Source organism: Oncorhynchus mykiss, chromosome 1 (genome assembly GCF_013265735.2).
Source record: "Oncorhynchus mykiss isolate Arlee chromosome 1, USDA_OmykA_1.1, whole genome shotgun sequence".
Classification (NCBI taxonomy): Eukaryota; Metazoa; Chordata; class Actinopteri; order Salmoniformes; family Salmonidae; genus Oncorhynchus; species Oncorhynchus mykiss.
This window is the reverse complement of record NC_048565.1, coordinates 11,427,805-11,449,796: the sequence shown is the minus strand read 5'-3', so window position 1 is coordinate 11,449,796 and position 21,992 is coordinate 11,427,805. Positions and strand designations below refer to the sequence as shown.

General features: G+C 42.4%; 1 protein-coding gene across 6 annotated transcripts in view; it reads right to left on the bottom strand.

Moving 5' to 3' along the window:
* LOC110523899 (dynamin-like 120 kDa protein, mitochondrial) overlaps positions 1-16,695 on the bottom strand; it is an 81,326-nt gene extending 64,631 nt beyond the window's left edge. The window contains exons 1-12 of one of the 6 annotated variants that reach the window (XM_036940763.1): positions 16,444-16,695; positions 15,443-15,761; positions 13,247-13,343; positions 12,455-12,571; positions 11,719-11,760; positions 10,219-10,307; positions 2,392-2,445; positions 2,034-2,144; positions 1,717-1,803; positions 1,341-1,454; positions 389-469; positions 192-266 (exon numbers count right to left, since the gene is read on the bottom strand). In XM_036940763.1, the coding sequence (XP_036796658.1) occupies positions 192-266; positions 389-469; positions 1,341-1,454; positions 1,717-1,803; positions 2,034-2,144; positions 2,392-2,445; positions 10,219-10,307; positions 11,719-11,760; positions 12,455-12,571; positions 13,247-13,343; positions 15,443-15,761; positions 16,444-16,472 (1,215 nt within the window). In that variant the 5' untranslated portion in view covers positions 16,473-16,695. The remainder of the gene's footprint in view (positions 1-191; positions 267-388; positions 470-1,340; positions 1,455-1,716; positions 1,804-2,033; positions 2,145-2,391; positions 2,446-10,218; positions 10,308-11,718; positions 11,761-12,454; positions 12,572-13,246; positions 13,344-15,442; positions 15,762-16,443) is intronic. The other 5 variants (XM_036940803.1, XM_036940953.1, XM_036940849.1 and 2 more) reach the window with 5 other exon arrangements.
* Between the last annotated feature and the right edge of the window lie 5,297 nt (positions 16,696-21,992).

Here is a 21,992-nt window from a genome sequence, read left to right as displayed (position 1 = left end):
GATCCTGGGCTGTATCACAACCGGCCGTGATCGGGAGTCACATAGATCAGCGCACAATTGGCCCAGCATCGTCTGGGTTTGGCCAGTGTAGGCCGTCGTTGTAAATACGAACTTGTTCTAAACTGACTTGCCTAGTTAAATAAAGGACGCAGGCAGAAGGCAGAAGATGTGGAGCAATAGGGAGTCCTCACCTCAGGGCTGACTGTCTGTCCCTCCTTGACACTCTTCCTCATCCTCAGCTCAATCTCATGTCTCAGGGCAGCCAGCTGCAGGGAGGAGAGGATCAATGGTTCACGATATGAATGAACCCCAATGAAAACCCCGATGAAAGGCTGATTCCATGGTGGGAGAGAGAACGCCTCACTCTTCTATGCTGGGTTAAACTTACGTCCTCCTCTTTTCCCAGGTCAAACTCTCGACTGCTGTCCTTGAACATGGCCACGTGGTGAGGTCCCTCGCTCAGCGTCACCTAGTAGAGGAGAGAAGCAGGTGGCAAAATGCAATAAAAAAACAAAAACATTCAAAGTCCCCAGTCCAAAAGCACAATGCTAGTAACGCTGCCCATCCAGCCAGACAGGCCTCATTCCACCACTCAAACTGTGGACTACAACGTCCCATATGAAACAGTGCAGACCAACAGAAGAAATCCACCAAGGAGGAGCCACAGTAGTAAGACAAGTCTGGACAAACAACAAAGCGGTCATCCCACCACTTAATAAAGCTATATTCTTCAAGAATAATGGCTATATATCAAATCCAAAAATGGATGTGCCAAATCCCAGATTGCCCCTTTAAAATAAGAACATAAATTGGGTCGGCAGGTAGCCTAGCGGTTAAGAGCATTGGGTCAGTAACCCGAAAGGTCACTGGTTCGAATCCCCGAGCAGACTAGGTGAAATATCTGTCTATGCCCTTGAGCAAGGCACTTCACCCTAATTGCTCATGTAAGTCGCTCTGGATAGGAGCGTCTGCTAAATGACTAAATTGTAAAATATATACATACATAATATATATATATTATATATATATATATATATATAATATATATATAATATATAATATATATATATAAATCAACACTTCTGCGTCAAATGTATGTAGTTCTGTCCTTGATCTGTTCTTGTCTATTAATGTTCTGTATTATGTCATGTTTCATGTTTCGTTTGGACCCCAGGAAGAGTAGCTGCTGATTTTGCAACAGCTAATGGGGATCCTAATAAAATACCAAATACCAAAGGTAAAACACTGGCTTCTATACATCTTTGATATCTTTACAGCTACAGCGGAGGAAGGTAGGTGTCTTGAGGGGCTGAGGTAGTCTAGTAAATGAGTTCCTATACCTTGACAGGAGAGCGGGTCATCATTTCTCCAGAGCCCCGGGGGAAGATCCTAGCCTGGGCGATCATCTCCAACACACTGGTCTTCCCTGCACTCTGGTCTCCCACCACCACCACCTAGAGTAGAGTAGAGAGTAGAGAGTAGAGAGTAGAGAGAGAGAGACAGAGAGAGAGAGGACAGATTAATGGGGTGGTGGAGGGGAGGGATTAGATGACATAGGTGTGATAGATAGAGACCTACCATTTTACAACAATGCCTTTCCAACAGGAAACAATGTATTTCTGGCAGTACAGTATACAGTACACAAAGGGTTCACAATAATGTCTCCATAATCTGATTGCATTTCCAGAAAACCATGAGCCACTTGTTGTTCCTTACCCTGGGTAGATGGTCCTGGGTGTTGTAGTTAGAGTCAAAGTCTGAGAGGATGTCCAGGACCTCAGAGTACATGTCAATTAGAGACTTCTGGAGAAGGAATACACAGATGGAAGAGCACTTAAGAGCAATGCCTGATGGGAGAATTTGTATTTTTACTGCAGAGACTATAAAATAATGTTTCAAAACAAATTTCTTGATGAACTTTACTCACATGCACAACCCTGGTGTGTATGTGTGTATATGTGTGTGTACGCGTGTCTGTACGTGTGTCTGTGTGTGTGTCTGTGTGTGTACATGTGTGTGGGTGCGTGACTCACACTCACCTTGACTTTCCTCTGGTGGATACCCTTCTCATCTTTCTGCAGCACCACTTTCCTCAGGTCCTTGTTCTCCCTCTCCAGTCTCTCCAGCATGCGCTGGTACTTCACCTGAGGACAACAGAGAGACAGAAGACTTCATCTTTAACAACAAATTCTCTCTTTAATTCAGTCGATTTATCAAAGTAAAACTGATGTTTTCTAACCTGACTTTACAACGTCAATGTGGTATAATATGTGGAATCTACTGGAGGAAAGGGATGGACCATTTGGTCCCTTAGCCAAATTAAACTGGATTTTTACTGAGTAAATGTGTTCCACTTGGACATGGAAGGATACGGACCATATTGTGCTGTACCTGAGTTCGGAGCAGTTCCTCTTGAAGCTGGTCCACCTTCTCCTTGTCTGAAGACTAGAGACACACAGATCAGTCACAGAGCGAGCAGGTTTATTAAACCTCGCTCTCACAAGTCTGGGACATTGTGATCCAGTCCAAACCCGCTGAGACAACTAGCATCATGACAGACAGCCAACGTGCACATGACAGAGATCAGCGGGCACCACAGTGGAGGAAAGACAAGTCAAGGCAACAAAAGGGGGATAACAGATTCCATTCCAGGTTGTAGTCATTTGTTTGGTGTTAATCTGTATTACAGGTGAATCACAGTGCAAAAAAAAAATATCACACAGGCATAAGTCAAATCCAACCCTGGAAAAGACAGCTGAATTATCGCAATCGTCAATCAAAGAGATCATTATCCAGGTTATTACACCATGATGATTCACATGGCTTCGGCAGCCTCCAATAATGAACAGTTCCACACCTGCACTGCATTATTGACAGAAAGAGATCACAAACCAGTTAGAGGGAGACCGAGCACCAATGAGTGGATGGATAGGGACGGCAAGGAGGGACAGGAGATTCAAAACACACATACGGTACACACACATATAGTACCAGTCAACAGCTTTAGAACACCTACTCATTCAAGGGTTCTACAATGTAAAATAATAGTGAAGACATCAAAACCATGAAATAACACATAGAATCATGTAGTAACCAAAAAGTGTTAAATCAAAATATATATTTCATATTCTGTATTCTTCAAAGTAGCCACCCTTTGCCTTGGTGACAGCTTTGCACACTCTTGGAATTCTCTCAACCAGCTTCACCTGGAATGCTTTTCCAACAATCTTGAAGGAGTTCCCACATACGCTGAGCACTTTTTGGTTGCTTTTCCTTCACTTTGCGGTCCAACTCATCCCAAGCCATCTCAATTGGGTTGAGATCAGGTGATTGTGGAGCCAGGTCATCTGATGCATCACTCCATCACTCTCCTTCTTGGTCAAATAGCCCTTACACAGCCTGGAGGTGTGTTTGGGTCATTGTCCTGTTGAAAAACCATTGATAGTCCAGCCATGCTGGTTAAGTGTGCCTTGTATTCTACTTAAATCACTGACAGTGTCACCAGCAATGCACCCCCACACCTCCTCCTCCTCCATGCTTCACGGTGGGAACCACACATGCAGAGATCATCCATTCACCTATTCTGCATCTCACAAAGACATCGGTTTGAACCAAAAATCTCAAATATGGACTCATCAGACCAAAGGACAGATTTCCACAGGTCTAATGTCCATTGCTCGTGTTTCTTGGCCCAAGCAAGTCTCTTCTTCTTCTTGTTGTCTTTCAGCAGTGTTTTTTTTGCAGCAATTTGACCATGAAGGTCTGATTCACACAGTCTCCTCTGAACAGTTGATGTTGAGATGTGTCTGTTACTTGAACTCTGTGAAGCATTGATTTGCGCTGCAATCTGAGGTGCAGTTATTGAATCGGGACTAGATCATGAGAACCAGTTAACTCTAATGAACTTATCCTCTGCAGCAGAGGTAACTCTGGCTTTTCCTTTCCTGTGGCGGTCCTCATGAGAGCCAGTTTCATCATAGCGCTTGATGGTTTTTGCGACTGCACTTGAAGAAACTTTCAAAGTTCTTGACATTTTCAGGATTGACTAAGCTTCATCTCTTAAAAGTAATGATCGTCTTTTCTCTTCGCTTATTTGAGCTGTTCTTGCCATAATATGGACTTTGTCTTTTACCAAATAGGGCTATCTTCTGTATACACCCCTACCTTGTCACAACACAACTGATTGGCTCAAACGCATTAAGAAGGAAAGAAATTCCACAAATGAACTTTTCACAAGGCACACCTGTTAATTGAAATGCATTCCAGGTGACTACCTCATGAAGCTGGTTGAGAGAACGCCATAAGTGTGCAAAGCTGTCATCAAGGCAAAGGGTGGCTATTTGAAGAATCTCAAAAGGGAAATATATTTTGTTTAACACTTTTTTGGTTACTACATGATTCCATGTGTTATTTCATAGTTTTGACGTCGTCGCTACTATTCTACAATGTAGAAAATAGTACAAATAAAGAAAAACCCTGGAATGAGTATGTGTGTCCAAACTTTTGACTGGTACTGTACACACAGACGAAAGACAGGGACTGCAGCTAAGGTGATTGTGCTAACTACTTGCAAATTGCAATGCCGGGATAACAGCATTCTGATTACGGAACTAAGAAGAAAGATCTAGTATTGATTCCTATATCATGATCTAGTCCTGATCTAGTCCTGTCCTAATCTGATCTAGTCCCGTCCCTGACCTAGTCCCGTCCCTGATCTGATCTAGTCCCGATCCTGATCCAGTCCCGTCCCTGATCTGATCTAGTCCTGATCTAGGACTATAATTCAATTAGATTTCACTGTATAGCTGATATCCAGAGTTATTCCATAAGTTCCCTGCTGCATGGTGTGCTGTGTATCACTCCACTCCATGCAGTGTAGGTTAGTGGAGTGTTACGGGAGGAGCGTTTGGTCTTGGTCCAGCGGTTTACATGAGAGAGGGAGCCAGGGCTATGTTACTGTGGTACTGAACTGGCATGAGCGGATTCTGAGATTGCCAGGCATCAGACATGCCATTCCACCAGTGGAACGCAAAACAGTGTGTCACGGCCCTGACGGATACCATAAGGATGGATGATAATTCCTTCAATGCCTCGTTCAAACTAAGAGGAAGTTTGAGGGAGATGGCAGGGTACTACTATGTTTGGGCAGGCTGAATGAAGCGAGATGGCAATGTGTGCTATGTAGGCTAACTAACACAATGTAGGCTAACTAGCGTATGTAGACTACCTTAATAATACAAAAACAGCTAGCCCAGAATCAAATAAACTGACAAGAACATTTTGGGCAAAGTGACACAAAAGATGTGGTTAATGAAATAATTGTTACTTATCATTGCATTGTATTCAGCGACTGGAAACTAGCACTACACAATACGATCTGTTGTTAGTAGCATATAGCCTTGGCTATAAAAAGACTGGGAGAAATCAACAATGACCAGAGTTTGAATACAGTACACGACAGTGCCTTCTTGTCCACTTTTCATAAGTGAGCTAAAAAAGAGCTCTAGGCTTGCTCAATGCTACCAATCCAAACGACATATGACCATAACAATTCCATCCACCAATTTCATAAACAGTACACTTATAGGATTACCCGGGCAAATTTCCATTAGTCTGAATTTGAACGGCAGGGGGTTTGTCCTTCTTGAGGAGGGTGGGTGGCTTTGGGTGCGGTTCTACCGTTTACGTTCAGACGAGGGCTTCTACAGGTGAGTGCTGGGTGTTGGTGTGGGGCGGGGGGTAGGACCTTCACCTTGCCTTTCTGCCGTGGGGGGCTGGGGCTCGGGGAGCTGGCTGGGATTGGCTCGGGTATCTGGCGCGGCGGCAGGCTCAGAGGTGGAGGCGGTGGTGGAGACAGGCGCAGGGGTGGGCTGTGGGCGGGCTCTGGGCTTGGCTGTGCGTTATTGGCTGTGGAGGCCTGCCTGACCTCCTCCTCAGCCTGCTGGATCTGCTGCTGTATGAGAAAGAGCTCGTCGAGCAGACCCTGAGGGACGTCACAGTGAGAGAGAGGCAGGAGCAACACAGCCGTCAACACAACGTACTGTACCCGTCATTCAAGCAACACACTAACCCAACCAACCAGGCTTCGGGTTGTCTATGCCCAATCTATGCCCACAGGGTCATCATCATAGGACCTCTATGGTCAAAATTCTGTCACTGAATCCATGTCTAGGACTATATCTTGCCACCATCAGCGGTACCCAACAGTCAGGCTTTCTCTGTCACAGACTCCAGAACAGTCGGGAGACTGAAAGCGGAAGAGGCAACAGATACCACAACCAGTGTCTCGCAGCCAGTGGCACAAGTGGGTAAGATTCTGTACAGTTTGTTAGCAGTCTTCCATAGTGTCCACTGCTATGGCTTTTATAGTAATACTAAAACAACTGATGCCTACCAACTTACCCAATGATCATGCTATTCGACGCAATGAAAATATGAACACTCTGGAAAACGGTCTTAATATTCAACAGGTTTTAGGATAATGTAGATGTGGAGACATTATTGAATTTCGGATAAACTACTAAAATAATTGCTGATATTAAAAAAATGTAATATAATCACCGTAAAAATTGTGGGATGTTGGTCAGTATCATACAATTAAATGATCTGCTAAAATCAGCCTGATGATAAACGAAGCTAGCTACACAGGGAAGAGGGTTTTAAAATTCCAGTAACATTATTAACATCCCTAGGTTTTTCAGAAATCCCAGTTGGAAGATTTGACGGAACCAGAAGGGAATAAGCAGGAAATCTGTGAATCTTCAAACCACCATTTCTGGGAAAACCTGGGAAAATTGGAAAAGTTACAGTAGCAGAATGTTGCAACCCCTAGCAGGGAATGAGTGATCTGTCGGGGATGGAGCAGGAAGCTTGCTGAAGCCCAGGGGAAGATGAGCAAAGCCACAGTCCAATGATCCTCAACTCATCCCTCTCCCTTGGTTTTAGCTGCCCAATGAACAGTACATCCAAAAACTGAGGCAACTGTTAATATTGAGAGACTTTCCAAAAATATCTGAAGCAGGGTTGGGGTCCATGTGTTTTATCTCAGTCCATTCGGGTAATTAATAGAAATTCTATATCAAACTCATTAATTTAAAATACAAATAAACATTGGCTGAGTTGAGACAAAATTGACCCCAACTCAGGAATCAAGTTGATCTATGATAATGTTTTTCCATGTTCGGGACCACTGCTTAAGACTGAAACATGTTCCTCTTAAAGTCACCGGAGTTCAACAGTGTGAAAGGTTGAAAAGTGTAAAACAACATTAAAAAAGCAGGACTACTCCACTGAACATGGAGACAACTGTGTAAGAGCCCTTGAGAGGAGAGGAACAAGACAAAATGGATGAACTGAGAACAGAACAGAAATGGATGCAAAACAGTGTCATGGTTCAAAAGCTAAAGAGCATTATGTCATGAATGCAGCACAAGGCTTCTGGAAAAAACAAACACATGGAGAAGCATGAGATGAAAAAGCAACGGCAAATATCCTCATATGTACGTATAGCAGTAGCCTGTATTCATATTCTACCGATGAAGTTACATTCTGTAAGGTCAAGCACTGAACTTTCAAAAAATGATACATGGATCGTTCTAACACAAGAAAGAAGAATATTACCAACAGCATACAAATGCACAAGAGAAAGACTGGCACAGTAGAATGAAACTCGGTCCTACAGAGTACAAATGTCGAAGAAAACCAATGGTCCAAACCTCATGTCTCTAGTATAATCTGTTAAGTTATTGGAGTTTTTACCCCTGTAGGATGGCCAGAATTTGGGTGACTAAATCAATGGAGGCCAGAGAGAAAAAGTGGTCAACATAAGGAAAATTGCAGTGTGTGTCAGCTAAACTGGATTCTGTGCAAGAATAAAGGCTAACTGACAGGCTTACTTTCCCGTTGAACTCGTCATCTTTATTCTCGAATCCGTAGGTCATAAAACAATATAGATATGGATTTTGAGACATGACATGTAGTATTTTCATATTTTAGTAAACGCTTTTCATATTAAAATGTGAAATTCCTGTTATTTTTCAAAGATTTCTCACAAAAACATGTGTATCTCAAATGTAAACAGAGCATCGAATGTACAAGCTTTTCGTTTTCCTTTTACATTTAATTCAACTCGTGTTGCACGAACCCGAGTGGCACAGCGGTCTAAGGCACGACATCTCAGTGCTAGAGGCGTCACTACAGACACCCTGGTTCGAATCCACGCTGTATCACAACTGGCCGTGATTGGGAGCGCCATAGGGCGGCGCACAATTGGCCCAGCACCGCCCGGGTTTGGCCGTTGTAAGCTGCCATTGTAAATAAGAATTAGTTCTTAACCGATTTGCCTAATTAAAACAAAAACGCCAAATGAGCTTTTTGCAAACTGCAGAAACAGCTTTGAAGATGACCACCACTACAGGTAAAATCCTCAAAAGTAGCTGCAAGAAAGCTGAACCACTCAACAGAGCTCGGTATTTATTATCGGATGTATTAAGTTATGAAATCCGACTTTTTGGATCTACTGTTAATTCAAATGTTAAAGAAAGATACAACTGAATGATTCAGAACACGAATTATGTGTCTTTGTAAAATCTATTTTATAGCACAAGGAAGTAAAATATCATCACCAAAGCGCGTTTTCACCCACTCTGGCAGAGTGGGTAGACACCCTATAGCATATATGAAAAACCATTATGTACAGACAATTCAGAAAGTAGTCAGACCCCTTAACTTTATCTATATTATTACGCTACAGCCTTATTCTAAAATGGATTACATTGTTTTTTCACCCTCATCAATCTACACACAATAAATACCCCATAATGATACTTTGTTGAAGCACCTTTGGCATCGATTACAGAATCAAGTCTTCTTGGATATGACGCTACAAGTTTGGCACACCTGTATTTGGGGAGTTTCTCCTATTCTTCTCTGCAGATACTCTCAAGCCATGTCAGGTTGGATGGGGGGCGTTGCTGCACAGCTATGTTCAGGTCTCTCCAGAGATGTTCGATTGGGTTCAAGTCCGGGCTCTGGCTGGGCCACTCAAGGACATTCGGAGACTGGTCCCGAAGCTACTCCTGCGTTGTCTTGGCTGTGTGCTTCGGGTCATTGTGCTGTTGGAAGGTGAACTTGAGCCCCAGTCTGAGGTCTTGAGCACTCTGGAGCAGGTTTTCATCAAGGATCTCTCTGTACTTTGCTCCGTTCACCTTTCCCTCGATCCTGACTATTCTCCCGGTCCCTGCAGATAAAAAAAACATTCCCTCGACATGATGCTGCCACCACCATGCTTCACCGTAAGGATGGTGCCAGGTTTCCTCCAGATGTGACACTTGGTATTGAGGCCAAAGATTTCAATCTTGGTTTCATCAGACCAGAGAACCTTGTTTCTCATGGTCTGAGAGTCCTTTAGGTTCCTTTTGGCAAACCCCAAGCGGGCTATCATGTGCCCTTTACTGAAGAGTGGCTTCCGTCTGGCCACTCTACCATAAAGGCCTAATTGGTGGAATGCTGCAGAGATGGCTGTCCTTCTGGAAGGTTCTCCCATCTCCACAGAGGAACTCTGGAGCTCTGTCACCTCCCGGGTTCTTGGTCACTTCCCTGACCAAGGCTCTTCTCCCCTGATTGCTGTTTGGCTGGGCAGCCAGCTCTAGGAAGTGTCTTCTTCTATTTAAGAATGATGGAGGCCACTGTGTTCTTTGGAACCTTCAATGCTGCAGAAATGTTTTGGTACCCTTCCCCAGATCTGTGCCGGTGCAGGTCTACAATTTTGTTTCTGGTGCCCTTTGAGAGCTCTTTGTTCTTGGCCATAGTGGAGTTTGGAGTGTGACTGTTTGAGGTTGTGGACAGGGGTCTTTCATACTGATAACAAGTTCAAACAGGTGCCATTAATACAGGTAACGAGTGGAGGACAGAGGAGCCTCTTAAAGAAGAAGTTACAGGTCTGTGAGAGCCAGAGATCTTGCTTGTTTGTAGGTGACCAAATACTTATTTTCCACCATAATTTGCAAATAAATTAATTAAAAATCCTACAATGTGATTTTCTGGATTTTTTTCCCTCATTTTGTCTGTCATAGCTGAAGTGTACCTATGATGAAAATTACAGGCTTCTCTCATCTTTTTAAGTGGGAGAACTTGCACAATTGGTGGCTGACTAAATAGTTTTTTGCCCCACTGTATATGCCACAGGGAGTGAGGGTGAGCTAGTCAGAGCATACTTGCCTTCCTAAACTGCTTGCCGCTGGCCTCTGGTGTGGCCGTGACTGGGGCATCTGTGGCAGATTTCACTGGAGTGTCCCCAGGGGCTTCGGCTAGGAGACATAAACAGCACAAAGCATGAGAAAAACCACGAGGTTACACCACGCATCATCGATAACAGTTTATTAGCAAAAAGCAGTAATGAGTGAAAAGTATTGGCATGCCCAACTTTAGAGAGGACTCTATCTATCATCTATGCCCCAGGTCAGAACCCGCATGATGGAATCTCAAAGGTTTGGAAAATATTGCTCACAATAACATTTGGGAGCTTGTGCTTTTCATTGGCTCTCTGACCAGCTATGTCTGATATGGTACTATAAAATAATGACAATGAAATCATTCATTAGTTGGCAAACCCTTACACAGTGCTGTTATGAAAGACGTTTCTCTCCTGTACAACGCAGCTTGGAGTTGCGAGGTGCTACAGAGCCAGCTGGACCAGCAGCAAAACATTCACTTGGTACATATTTATATACTTCCCTTCAGAACATCATGGAACAATCCTTCATCCAGCCAATGAAAGACCTGTCAATAACAAGCCTCACAACTACAGTACTGTGTCCCAAATGGCACCCTATTCCCTACATTTGCTATATAGTGCCCTAATTTCGACCAGATCCATATGGGGCCTTGGTCAAAAGTAGTGCACTACATAGGGAATAGGGCGCCACTTTCGACACAACCCAGGAATACACCTATTATTTTAGCAAGTCAAAGAAGAGGTATGAATGGACTTCAAGATGTTTCCATTTATCATAGACAGATGTATTTTCCAAACATTTGAGAAGCATCAGCTACCAGCAGACAAGGAGAGCCCTCCGAGACGAGGACTATCCTCCCATCATGTAAGTAGAGGGGGAGAGAGACCAAAGAGGCCAGGCAAGCCAGGGAGAAAGGAGGAGGAACTTGGAAATCAAAAGGAGGAAAAAACACACAAGTAGGACAGACAAAAGCCACAGTCAGATGAAACCAAACCCAAAGGAGAAGATGCAGTGGATCTGTTGTTGAAACCACTGTGGACCACAAGATCGACAGCATCACATCCAATTCATTACAAATACATCCTATTCAGTGGTCAACTTTGGTTCAGAGAAAGTGTTTTTAGAGGAATTCGATTACATAAGACAGTGAAAAAATGTCAAATGTCAATCTGATATCAACAATATGCTGTAAGAATATATCCTGTACATCAATTAAAGACTATGTCAATCTAAGCATTCTCTCCACCCAAAAAAACAAATCCTGCCATCAATAATTTGTCATGGGTGTCTGAAACAGCAGCATCATTGGATAAAGACAACAAGTTGGTAGTCTAGAAGCCAATCGTGTTGGGTTTGGAGGTCCCCATCTAAGAGCACTGGACAACGTCTGTGGCTCCAAAGCACTACTAAACAGGGTGCTGCCGCACACACGCCAATGTTGGGTATTCAAACAGCACCAGGACGGAGTGTAGGGGATACACACCTAACAAAAAACGCTGACCAGAAGCTCCTTTACTACCAACACCTGTGAAGAACGCAGAGGGGGAGAAGGGAAGAACACAAAACAAATCAAAAGACTGAAGCAAAGGGGTTGGAGCAGGGTCACTGCAGGGTCAAGGCCCCGCTGTGAGCCTGATGTCATGGCTGCATCCTGCAAGTCCAGAGTCAGATACCATTGGCTACGTGTGCAATCTGGGCACGTTATTGTGATACTACTAATAATGCAGAATAGCTCATCGGGAAAGTTAAAAGTGATTGCAACTGACAGTACGTTAGCGAAAATCAAACTGCTTTTTCTGCTGGAAAGTATGAAGGTAGATTGCTAGGTAATGCAGGTATGAAGGTAGATTGCTAGGTAATGCAGGTATGAAGGTAGATTGCTAGGTAATGCAGGTATGAAGGTAGATTGCTAGGTAATGCAGGTATGAAGGTAGATTGCTAGGTAATGCAGGTATGAAGGTAGATTGCTAGGTAATGCAGGTATGAATCGACAAAAGAAGCCCACTTCAAATTTAGATTACCAATGACAGAAATGTTTCTACCACTTGAAGCAGCTGCAATTGCTATTCTAGGTTCACAAAGCTCAAGATGTTTATTCATCACTTTTGCCACTTGTTCAAAAAAAGATATACAATCCTGGCCAAAAAGAGTTTAGTAACTGCTGTGTCTGACACAGCCTCCAAAACGGCTATTTCTTAATCTGACAAGACTGTACTCACCGGTGAAGAGGATGCTCTTGAGAAAGGTGACGTTCTCTCCTATCTTATCTAAATCGGGTAACTCTGGTAGAAACTTGGCAATCTCCACTAACTCAGGCAGCATTTTGGTTAGTTTATCTGTGTGCAGAAGAGAAATGCGATAGGGTAGGTGGAGTTTATCCTTTGAACATAAGAATCAAATGAAACAAACTAACTGAGCAGCCTTAACAGAAAGACAGCACTGGCTTAGCCCAAATACTACATACAATTCACATCAGATTAACCCCACACGCACACACTACACTGATTAACAGGAATTAAACCAACATGACAAGTTATTTAACATTGGTAAATCTATATACGAATTTTAGGTTCACAGGCTTCTAACGAGTCACTTCATGTCGGGGGTTTTCTGAATATGTGTTTCTTCGACCCACCTAAATCCAAACAGTAAAACACATCCAAATATTTCAGGGGCATTGAAAAACATTTTAAGTGTAAAGTGAGACAGACAGAAAGTACCCCCAAAAAAGACAATGGATCTATATATTTTTTTAATAACATCTTTGAGAGCTAACAATCACCAAAATAAAAGCTAGACAGTCAAGGAGAATCTAAAACTCCAGAAATGATGCATTCAGGAGTTTTTTCTGTGATAGCATGAGGCTGATTTGGTTATGTTTTAGTGACTCGGCATAAGAACATGGCATAAAGCCATGGACAAATGAGTAGAAAGAAGGGCCACTAAATGTTCCAGTCGAACGACACACCTACTGTCACCTAAGACCCATTTGATCCAGAAACAAATCTCACCTAGGTCAATTTGTTTACTCATCTCCCAGAAGAAATCGGGTATTACCCAGTTGTATTCATCCATATCAGGCAGCATATCCTTCCATTCCTCATAGGTCTGGAAGAACAGAAGAGACGTGGCATTTCAATCACATACATGGTCAACTTACAATTTTTGTTGTGATAATGGGGAAACAAATTACCTCAGTTAAAGATTAACAACAACATTATTTCAAGGGATGGGTTAGGGTACAATAATTGGACATAGAGTGCATTTGTTAAGTATTCAGACTAGAGGTCGCCCGGATATGATTTTTCAACGCCGATACCGATTATTGGAGGACCAAAAAAAGCCAGTACCGATTAATTTTTATTTATTTATTTCTAATGACAATTAGAACAATACTGAATGAACACATTTTTAACTTAATATAATACATAAATAAAAATCCATTTATCCTCAAATAAATAATGAAACATGTTCAATTTGGTTTAAATAATGCAAAAACAAAGTGTTGGAGAAGTAAAAGTGCAATATGTGCCATGTAAAAAGCTAACGGTTAAGTTCTTTGCTCAGAACATGAGAACATATGAAAGTTGATAGTTCCTTTTAACATATTCCAAGGTAAGAGGTTTTAGGTTGTAGTTAATATAGTATTTATAGGACTATTTCTCTCTATACCATTTTTATTTCATATACCTTTGACTATTGGATGCTCTTATAGGCACTATAGTATTGCCAGTGTAACAGTATCGCTTCCGTCCCTCTCCTCGCCTCCTCACATCGACAACAGCCACACTCGAAGCAGAGTTACCCATCGCTCCACAAAGCCGCGGCCCTTGCAGAGCAAAGGGAACAACTACTCCAAGTCTCAGAGCGAGTGACGTTTGAAACGCTGTAAGCGCGCACCCCGCTAACTAGCTAGCCATTTCACATTGGTTACACCAGCCATTAGGCTGATAGGCTTGAAGTCATAAACAGCGCTATGCTTGCGAAGAGCTGCTGGCAAAATGCACAAAAGTGCTGTTTGAATGAATGATTACGAGCCTGCTGCTGCTCAGTCAGACTGCTTTATCAAATCGGATTTAATTATAACATAATAACACACAGAAATACAAACCTTTGGTCATTAATATGGTCGAATCCGGAAACTATCATTTCGAAAGCAAAAAGTGTATTATTTCAGTGAAATATGGAATCATTCGGTATTTAATCTCACGGGTGGCATCCCTAAATCTAAATATTCTTGTTACATTGCACAACCTTCAATGTTGGGGAAACAAATTATGTGTGTTTTGCCAGCAGCTCTTCGCAAGCACAGTGCTGTTTATGACTTCAAGCTTATCAGCCTAATGGCTAGTGTAACCGATGTGAAATGGCTAGCTAGTTAGCTGGGTGTGCGCTAATAGTGTTTCAAACGTAACTCGCTCTGAGACTTGGAGTAACGATGCTTCGAGGGTGGCTGTTGTCGATGTGTTCCTGGTTCGAGCCCAGGTAGGGGCGAGGAGAGGGTCGGCTAAATTGATTTTATTGATGTATTATATTAAGTTAAAATAAGTGTTCATTCAGTATTGTTGTAATTGTCATTATTACAAAAAAAAAATATATATATATATATATATGTTAAATCGGTAACGGCTTTTTTGGTTCTCCAATAATCGGTATCGGCGTTGAAAAATCATAATCGGTCGACCTCTAGTCTAGACACATCTAGCCTATATACAAGATCAACTTCAACAGAATCATGTGTAAATATAGTCCATATAGTGAAAGGGTTTTGAGAGCTCATAAGGGAATCTCATCTGTGCTGGCAGTCTGGCATAAACACATACTCTACATTTGATTGGCGCTCTGCTAGGGTAAGTCACCTCTGTTCCACTGGGAGTGGAGGTAAGTAGGGCGACTCGTACATTAGGATTAGAAAAGCATCACTCAAAGCCAATATCGCTTAAGCACAGTGTGAACGGTAGTAAACCACCTATGTGTTTGTTACTCTCACTGCGCTTACCAAGCAGATCCAGCCAATTAGAGATCAGAGCACCAACTGGTATTTAGATGAGAGATGCACTTGTATCATGTGTCTTAAGTCTAACAGACAAGTACAACAGCTTTTTTCGAACAACATTATATGGCAGTAACCTGGCTCCGGCTATACGTGTCTGGGAAACTGGCCATTACCATTCAACTCTCTCTCCTCTACTTCAAATGTACTGTACCTTCTTAGCGGTATACCCGCCTCCCACTGCTGAGCCCAGCACAATGTACCGGAGCTTGAGCAGCCTGGAGGCCAGGCGGAGCATCCAAAAGTTGCGGTGTTGCTGGTAGCGCCAGCCGCCGTGACCGCCCGGGGGAGGCTTGGGGGGCTGCATGGGCAGCCGGGACATGGAGGTGAAGTGGCGGGCTGCCGAGCGGTGCGGGGTGGTGACACTGGCGTTGTACCGGTGGTGGATGGCACGAGACAGAGGGTGCAGCTTCTGTAAGGGCATCCTGAACCTCACCCCCATGTTTGGGGAGACCAGGTTTCTGCAGGCCATGCTGAGAGGACAGAGACATGGAGAAAACGTGTCAGGGATTTAGACCCACAAGTAACATTAACACTGTACCTTCTGCAGACATCAGGTGTGATGAATAGAACGATTGATCGTATACTGTACAGTACAACATGATGAACAACAACGGCATGATAGTGTTGATTGAATGGTGTACAAATAACGTTAGTTAGCTACAGTAGCTGCACATCTGCCTGGCTAAATACAGTAACGTTGCTTTTTTTATAGCTAAAATGCATCGTTAACTTACAATTTCAACCTTTTGTTTCGCAGATAATTACCTAACCCACACACAATCGAGCTGGCCACTTGATATCAGTGATTTCAATTTGTTTAACACCAAGCTAATGTCTAGCTAACTAACTGTTATCGTTACCTTCTTGAACATCATCAAGCGTAATAACAACCTTTTCGTAGCCAGCCTCTAGGCAACAAGCAACTTAACTAAGCTAACGTTAGCAAGACAGTCATGTAATCAGTCATTGCTGTTAAGTCAATCAATGAATGATGCATAAATTATCTAGCTAGCATTGTGGTCAACATTGCTAGCTAGTTATCTCTATATAGCACAGCGAGAAACACCGTCCTCATGCCCAGATAGCTACTGTTAGATAGCGAGCTAGCTATCTATTTATCTAGTTAGCCGAAAATATTGTTACCCTACTTACCAGGCCACTGCGCTTCCAACTCGTAACATAATGCTATTACCAACAACGGGTAAATGAAAATGTGTTATAAATTCGCGCTCACGTACAATTCAAATCATTTTTACAGAGGGTACACATTGGTTAATAACTTGCTAACTAAAAAGGACACAGCATGACATCGGAATGACATGTCTGCTTGCTGGAAACGAGTCCAACCTCCAAATCAGCACTGACACAACTGCCTATGGTGCTTCAAGTTCCTATACGGAATCTCAGTCACGTCAATAGTAATGTTCTCTAATTTGTCAACATATAGCTAAATCAAATGGATAAATTATGATTGAAAAAATATATAGTAAGAATTTCCACACTGTAGCCTAATCAGACTAAAAATACAATGTTGTCTTAATTTTTCTACCATGGACGCTGTAGACCTCACAAAACTGTGTAATTAACCCACTCAAATGCTTGAGGGCATAACAAACTGCACACATCCACTACTACTCATTATCTGTGGTGTGGATGGTCTAATAATGCACAATGTCAAAATGAACTATTCAACGTTGTACAATTATGATGAGTCATTGCTGCTTTGCTCTCTACACTCCTGCTTCTCGCTGTTGAGTATCTATGTATAGTCACTTTACCCCTACCTTCATGTACAAATTACCTCGACTAACCTATACTGCCGCACATTGACTCAGTACCGGTACACCCTGTATATAGCCTCATTATTATTATTAATTTTTTTTGTAAATATTTTCTTAACTATATTTTCTTAAACTGCATTGTTGGTTAAGGGTTTGTAAGCATTTCACCTTAAGGGCTTGTAAGTAAGCATTTCACCTGGCGCATGTTACAAATATAATTTTATTTGATTCGTCTGATTTTTACAATGATCTGTTGAACACTAAATAAGCTAAATTTAAAAAATGGTGCTTTTACCATTAAATAATGCCCCCAACATGTGGATAACGTGAGAATCTCAATTGCCATCTCCTCGCAGCCGCTCACCTCACCTCCTTATCAAAACCCATTGGAGAAGAAGGTCAGAGGGGCGGGACCTCTGGCTTTTTCCTCCAATGAGTTTTGAGAAGGAGGCGAGGAGAGAGGACACGAGGTGTACCAATTGAGATGTACCCATAGTCTCACCATCAGGCTGAGGAAGAGGGGGAGCAATGATGTACAGTATACTGACACTAGATTGCTGATGTTATGTGTTGGCCAATGAGGCTCTGATGCCACCATCTACCATATTGGTACTGCTGAGAAGGAGCATTCCTGCATCAGAATAAATGAAATTCAACAGTACTTCAATTTAATGTTTCATGAATAAAGTGATGGAACTACCATGAGCCTGTGTTGTTACTGTGTCAGACTGGGTAACACCTCATTAGAAACATCACACATTGACATTTAACCCGTTGGCCATTTTTGATTAAATAAAAATATGGATATACCCAACCAGAATTACCTATAACATTACCGACTGATACTTTCTATGACATCACTGAGACACAGCCCACGGAAGTCGCACCAACATAATTGTATTAGTGACTCAATGTATGAATGTGGGAGCCAGTAGACCAACTGTAAAATACAGGATAGCTGTTTCAAAGTGTAAACACTTAATCAAAATGCATTCTGCTTCATCGTGACAATAATGCTTGTACGAACTCAAACCCATGCGCAGAGGTAGGGGTAAATCCAGAACGTTTACTTAGAGTCTAAATTGAAACAAGGCAACAGCACAAGAGCACACTAACAAAACATGAGACCATAGCAATGATACAGGCCAACTGAGGAACCGAAATAACCAGGCAACCATGTGACCAGAGAACATAATTAAACACAGGTGAAACCAATAAGAAATAATCAGGGTAACCTGGAAAACAAGGTAAGGGAGCCCTCCAGGGATAACCGAAGGAAACAACACTCAAATTAAACAGAATCTGTGACACTTCATAATATTACTGAACCTCTCAATTATTTTGTGATGCCTATTACCATTACTGCGGGATGATGCATGAAAGGAAATAAAATTAATGTATACACTCCTTGTATTGACAAAATAATTTCTCAACATTTATGAACAAGAGCAAGTGACTTAACACTGAGACCCAACATTGCAAAAATACATTTCCTAAATTGTACCCCGTACAGGTCCTAAAAATAAATAAAAAACACTATATAATGCATCTCCTTAGACCCACATGCATCTCTTAGTAGTATTTGTTGTGTGTCAGTATGATTATTGTGGTTTCAGTAGCCTCAAACATTGGAAATCTGTCCACTCTGTCAAGGCTCAGGCGAAGACCTAGAATCATACAGTTTCAAAGTAAAAAAAGTTCATTACAAAAACAGGGGGGCAGTCAAACGACAGGTCAAGGGCAAAACAGCAGACAGGCTCAGGGCAGGCAGAATGGTCAAAACCAGGAACTAGAGAATGACAGGAAAACCACTGGTAGGCTTGACGAGACAAAAACTGGCAACAGACAAACAGAGAACTCGGGTATAAATACACTGGGGATAATGGGGAAGATGGGCGACACCTGGAGGGGGGTGTAGACAATTACAAAGACGGGGGAAAGACATACTAACATTTGCAGTGGTCAAATGTTTTTGATCCATTTTGATGTGATTTTAATATAATTTCTCAGTTTTCATTTTTTTTCTACTATTGAAGCCCAATGTTGCATTTTGCAACGTTTCCAGAATATTGTTCTACAAATGATAATCAGAGGCCTATTGCACGTATTTCTGAAGGGTAATAACATGTTTTCATCTCACAGGGTTAAGCTTTTGTTTTACAGCAACAAATAATCTTCAAAGTATGTGAAAGAAAGTGAATAATTATGATTTTCTCGAAAACATAACAAAAAAATGGTCCCGCTTTAAATGACATGCAGCTTATAAAGGCTTCATAAACACTACACAACTATGTCACAAATCATCTATAAACATGTATCATGCTTTATATAGGGTTCATTAATGTGACATAACTGTGTGACATAACTACCCATGTCAAATTTGACATAACCCACTATGTCAAATATTACATAGTCCACAGTCCACAGACGATGCAATCTCAACCACACTGCACACTGCCCTAACCCATCTGGACAAGAGGAATATCTATGTGAGCATGCTGTTCATCGACTACAGCTCAGCATTTAACACCATAGTACCCTCCAAACTTGTCATCAAGCTCGAGACCCTTGGTCTCGACCCCGCCCTGTGCAACTGGGTACTGGACTTCCTGACGGGCCGCCCCCAGGTGGTGAGAGTAGGTAACAACATCTCCACCCCGCTGATCCTCAACACTGGGGCCCCACAAGGGTGCGTTCTGAGCCCTCTCCTGTACTCCCTGTTCACCCACGTATGCGTGGCCACGCACGCCTCCAACTCAATCATCAAGTTTGCGGACGACACAACAGTGGTAGGCTTGATTACCAACAACGACGAGACGGCCTACAGGGAGGAGGTGAGGGCCCTCGGAGTGTGGTGTCAGGAAAATAACCTCACACTCAACGTCAACAAAACTAAGGAGATGATTGTGGACTTCAGGAAACAGCAGAGGGAACACCCCCCTATCCACATCGATGGAACAGTAGTTGAGAGGGTAGTAAGTTTTAAGTTCCTCGGCGTACACATCACAGACAAACTGAATTGGTCCACCCACACAGACAACATCGTAAAGAAGGTGCAGCAGCGCCTCTTCAACCTCAGGAGGCTGAAGAAATTTGGCTTGTCACCAAAAGCACTCACAAACTTCTACAGATGCACAATCGAGAGCATCCTGTCGGGCTGTATCACCGCCTGGTACGGCAACTGCTCCGCCCACAACCGTAAGGCTCTCCAGAGGGTAGTGAGGTCTGCACAACGCATCACCGGGGGCAAACTACCTGCCCTCCAGGACACCTACACCACCCGATGTCACAGGAAGGCCATAAAGATCATCAAGGACAACAACCACCCGAGCCACTGCCTGTTCACCCCGCTATCATCCAGAAGGCGAGGTTAGTACAGGTGCATCAAAGCTGGGACCGAGAGACTGAAAAACAGCTTCTATCTCAAGGCCATCAGACTGTTAAACAGCCACCACTAACATTGAGTGGCTGCTGCCAACACACTGACTCAACTCCAGCCACTTTAATAATGGGAATAGATGGGAATTGATGTAAAATATATCACTAGCCACTTTAAACAATGTTACTTAATATAATGTTTACATACCCTACATTATTTATCTCATATGTATACGTATATACTGTACTCTATATCATCTACTGCATCTTTATGTAATACATGTATCACTAGCCACTTTAAACTATGCCACTTTGTTTACATACTCATCTCATATGTATATACTGTACTCGAGACCATCTACTGCATCTTGCCTATGCCGCTCTGTACCATCACTCATTCATATATCTTTATGTACATATTCTTTATCCCTTTACACTTGTGTGTATAAGGTAGTAGTTTTGGAATTGTTAGCTAGATTACTCGTTTGTTATTACTGCATTGACGGAACTAGAAGCAGAAGCATTTCGCTACACTCGCATTAACATCTGCTAACCATGTGTATGTGACAAATAAAATTAGATTTGATTTGATTTACATAAACCTGCACTCTGCACTTAATAAGTGATGGCATAAGCGCCACTTAATAAAGGCCTTATATATCATATTAAATTGAGGCTTCACAAAGCATTCATAACCCTGCCATACATCTTGGTAGAGCATTGCAACGCCAGGATAATGGGTTCGATTCCCGGGACCAGCCATACATAAAAATGTATTCACGCATGACTGTAAGTCGCTAAAAAAGCATTTGCTAAATTGTATATAATATATTAATTTAAAACATTTCTAGGATGGCCAAACCTCTTTCCCTCTCAAGTGCATAGTCATTGGACCTGAGCCAAACTGGTATGGGCAATCTGTTGAAATCACACTGGATGTATTAGACTTTAGAGCTGCATTAGGGGCAATAACCTCTGGATTGTGGATTAATGACATGGAGTATCAGTCTACTCAGTGACACCCAGAGAACATTAGTGTCGTAGCTCTTATTGCGGGACTCTGAAACAACTGTGAATGGAGCCACATTTATTGTCAACCTACTATGTGTATTGAACCCTATGAATTTAAACATTCCTTGTTTCCACTTGTATAGGGTGAGCCCGAATCCAACCTCGAGGAACCTGCTCCTCGGAGAGTCTGTCGTAGAGTCTGTAGCAGAGGATGCTACCGTAGGGTCTGCTGGACAAGGTGCCAGACGGTTTGCAGACCCAGAACCGATCAAAATGCTTACGTTTACACTCCTAAATTGTGGTTTGATCCACATCTCTTTTTCCTAAATACTAAGGCAAACAACGCTGCTGATTTGCATTTCACATGGGGTTTCTTTTGATTATGGTGCTGATAAGGATCATTATGGGTGTGTTAGGGTTGCGTCAATTCGTCGAATTGTTAGGGTTGCGTCAATTCAAATCTGGTATCAGGATAAGAATGACACTGAGTCACCGATTGTATGCTATGTATTTTTTATTAGCTAAGCAATA